The 2,297-nt window shown below is 54.2% G+C and overlaps 1 protein-coding gene across 1 annotated transcript; it reads right to left on the bottom strand.

Moving 5' to 3' along the window:
* Positions 1-234: 234 nt before the first annotated feature.
* On the bottom strand, positions 235-1,742 carry LOC123061488 (pentatricopeptide repeat-containing protein At4g36680, mitochondrial). The gene has a single exon (XM_044484614.1). The coding sequence runs from the start codon at positions 1,613-1,615 to the stop codon at positions 509-511; it is 1,107 nt and encodes a 368-aa protein (XP_044340549.1). The 5' UTR covers positions 1,616-1,742; the 3' UTR covers positions 235-508.
* Positions 1,743-2,297: the final 555 nt, after the last annotated feature.

Below are 2,297 nucleotides of genomic sequence, written 5' to 3'. Positions count from 1 at the left end.
AACCAGCAACCATTATGTACCAGTTAGTACGAGCCTGCAGATTCCTGAATGTGGTCTTGGCAATTTGTGATGCAAATGAAAGCACGGGAGAAAAAACAAGAACAAGGCAGGACGGAGAATTCACAGCGGTGAGTGTTGTTCTTCAGCAGTGAACTGAAAAGGGAGCAGCAAAATACCTATACTGATATGGATACAGTTCGACATCTACTGGTATGGATAAGGTCACTCATCAGCGAAAGCAAATCCATCATGAGGCGTGTAAATTCAACTACCAATATAGGAATGCACTTCGTCTAAAAGGCCCTGGCATTCAGTAGCAAGTCGGCAGTTGGACAACAGGTACACAAATATAGGCTATGGATCGTTGCTGCCGCGAGGCACCGCATCCAAAAACTATGTATGAGTGTCTATTGTAACCTCAGAAAAATTTACTTATTAAACCGGCATACTGCCTCACGATTCATCAAACAAGTACAAAATGGTCACCTCCAGATGTTGCCCGGAATGCTCATGCCGCCGCCGCCGTCTTCTCTGGCTGCTGCTCGTCCTCCTCCACTTCCTCCTCTTCGTTGCTGGCACCCGGTGTGAGGCCGGCATCCTTCTCAAGCTCCTTCCATGGACCGTCGAACTGGTCAGGGAACTTCTTGCGTAGCCCGACCACCACCCGCCTCGCCGCCCGACCCTTGCCAGCCTCCTTGAGAGCCACTACCAGCTTACGCACCGTGCCCAGATCTGCCACCTTCTTGCGCTTTACCCCCTCGTAGAACACGTCCTCCGCCTCTGACAACCTCCCCTCGCTGCACAGCGCCCCCACCATGCATGCGTATGTTGCGCACTCCGGTGCCGACTTCGCCTCAGTGTTCCCCTCCGCCCCCTTCTCTTGCAAGCTCCTGTATACCTCCAGGGCCTCGTCCACCCTCTTGTGCCGCCCCAGCACCCGGATCAGCCCATTGTAGGAGATGACATCCGGCCGCAGCCCCGAGTCCTCGCCCATGGCTCGGATAAGCTCCTGCACCTCCTCCACCGTGCCGGTTGCCGACTTGTAGGTGATCCTGACGTTGTAAGCGGCAGCGTCAGGCGCTATGCCGCGTTCCTCGACCATCTCGCGCCACAGCTCCTCGGCGCGGTGGGGCTTCTTTTGCTTGTAGTAGGAGTCGATGATGGCCGTGTAGAGGTGGAGGGAAGGCGGCTCCTCCCCGTGGAGGAGGTACACCGCGTGGTCGGCGCCTTTGGTGATGCAGAGGGACTTGGCGAGGATGGACCACGTAAAGGCGTCGCGCGGCGCTGAGGGGTGCGCGTCCAACAGAGCAGGCACGCGCTCGGCGAGGCGGCGGCGGCGGAGGAGCGGGGCGAGGAGGGCATTGAGATGCTCGGCGGTGGGCGACGGGATGGTGGAGAGGATGGCGGAGGCCCGGTCGGAGAGGCCGACCACGGAGAGGGCGGAGATCACAGCTTTGGGGTTGGTCGGCACGAGCGGCGCGACGGCGGCGTCGATGTCGTCGAGGCGGCCCGCGCGGGCGAGGTTGCGGATGCGGGCCATCGGGACGGGGAACTCGGCAGCCGCAGCGGCGGTGGAGAGCAGGCGGTGACCGGAGGCGGAGAAGATGGCGGCCATTGCTGCGGCGGAGCTGTGTCTGATCGATCCGAGGTTCCGGGGTTAGGGTTTCACTCGGCGGATTGTGTCATCTGGGAAATGGATGGAAGTTGGACAATGGAATGGAGTGCTGAGTGGGTGGCAGGCCCGCGTTGGAATCCCGGGCCAATCCCCGGCCCAATACTTATCCTTCACCCCGTTGAGTTGGAGCCGTGGAGTTTGATAGGGCTAAAGTGGGCCATGGCCACTAGCCAAATTTATTTTTATATATTAACAAGACTTACTAGCAAAAAAAAGCAAATATACCCGTGCGTTGCAACGGAACAAAATTTCTTCCATGTATATCTAGCTTATGGATCCTTGGGTTGCAACATTGTAATGATCACTTTGTGCATTCTAAAACCAAATTGACCAATTTTATGATTTTTATGGTTTCTAGGTTTCACTGTTATGATATGAACTTTCCATACCATTTTGAATTTAGGTTTTAATGATAGATACCAAAAAATTGAAAGGTTAACCGAATAAATTGAAGTAAAAATATATTTATATTTCTTGAGGCAAACAACCATTCAAGTAGTCATCCTGTGTTTTTAAGAAGTTGATCCCCACTACTAACAGTTCTCTCAACATGCATATGGTGCTAGATCAGTGTCTAGTTTGTAAGCACCAACCAATCGCTCAGATTCCCCTACCCACTTTA

Source organism: Triticum aestivum, chromosome 3A (genome assembly GCF_018294505.1).
Source record: "Triticum aestivum cultivar Chinese Spring chromosome 3A, IWGSC CS RefSeq v2.1, whole genome shotgun sequence".
In the NCBI taxonomy this organism is placed as follows: Eukaryota; Viridiplantae; Streptophyta; class Magnoliopsida; order Poales; family Poaceae; genus Triticum; species Triticum aestivum.
The sequence above is the reverse complement of the archived record's forward strand: the minus strand, read 5'-3'. Positions and strand labels throughout refer to the sequence as shown.

What these genes read in the sequence shown, in the direction of transcription:
- LOC123061488 (XM_044484614.1), bottom strand. Translation starts at nt 1,615, where the DNA reads ATGGCCGCCATCTTCTCCGCCTCCGGTCACCGCCTGCTCTCCACCGCC.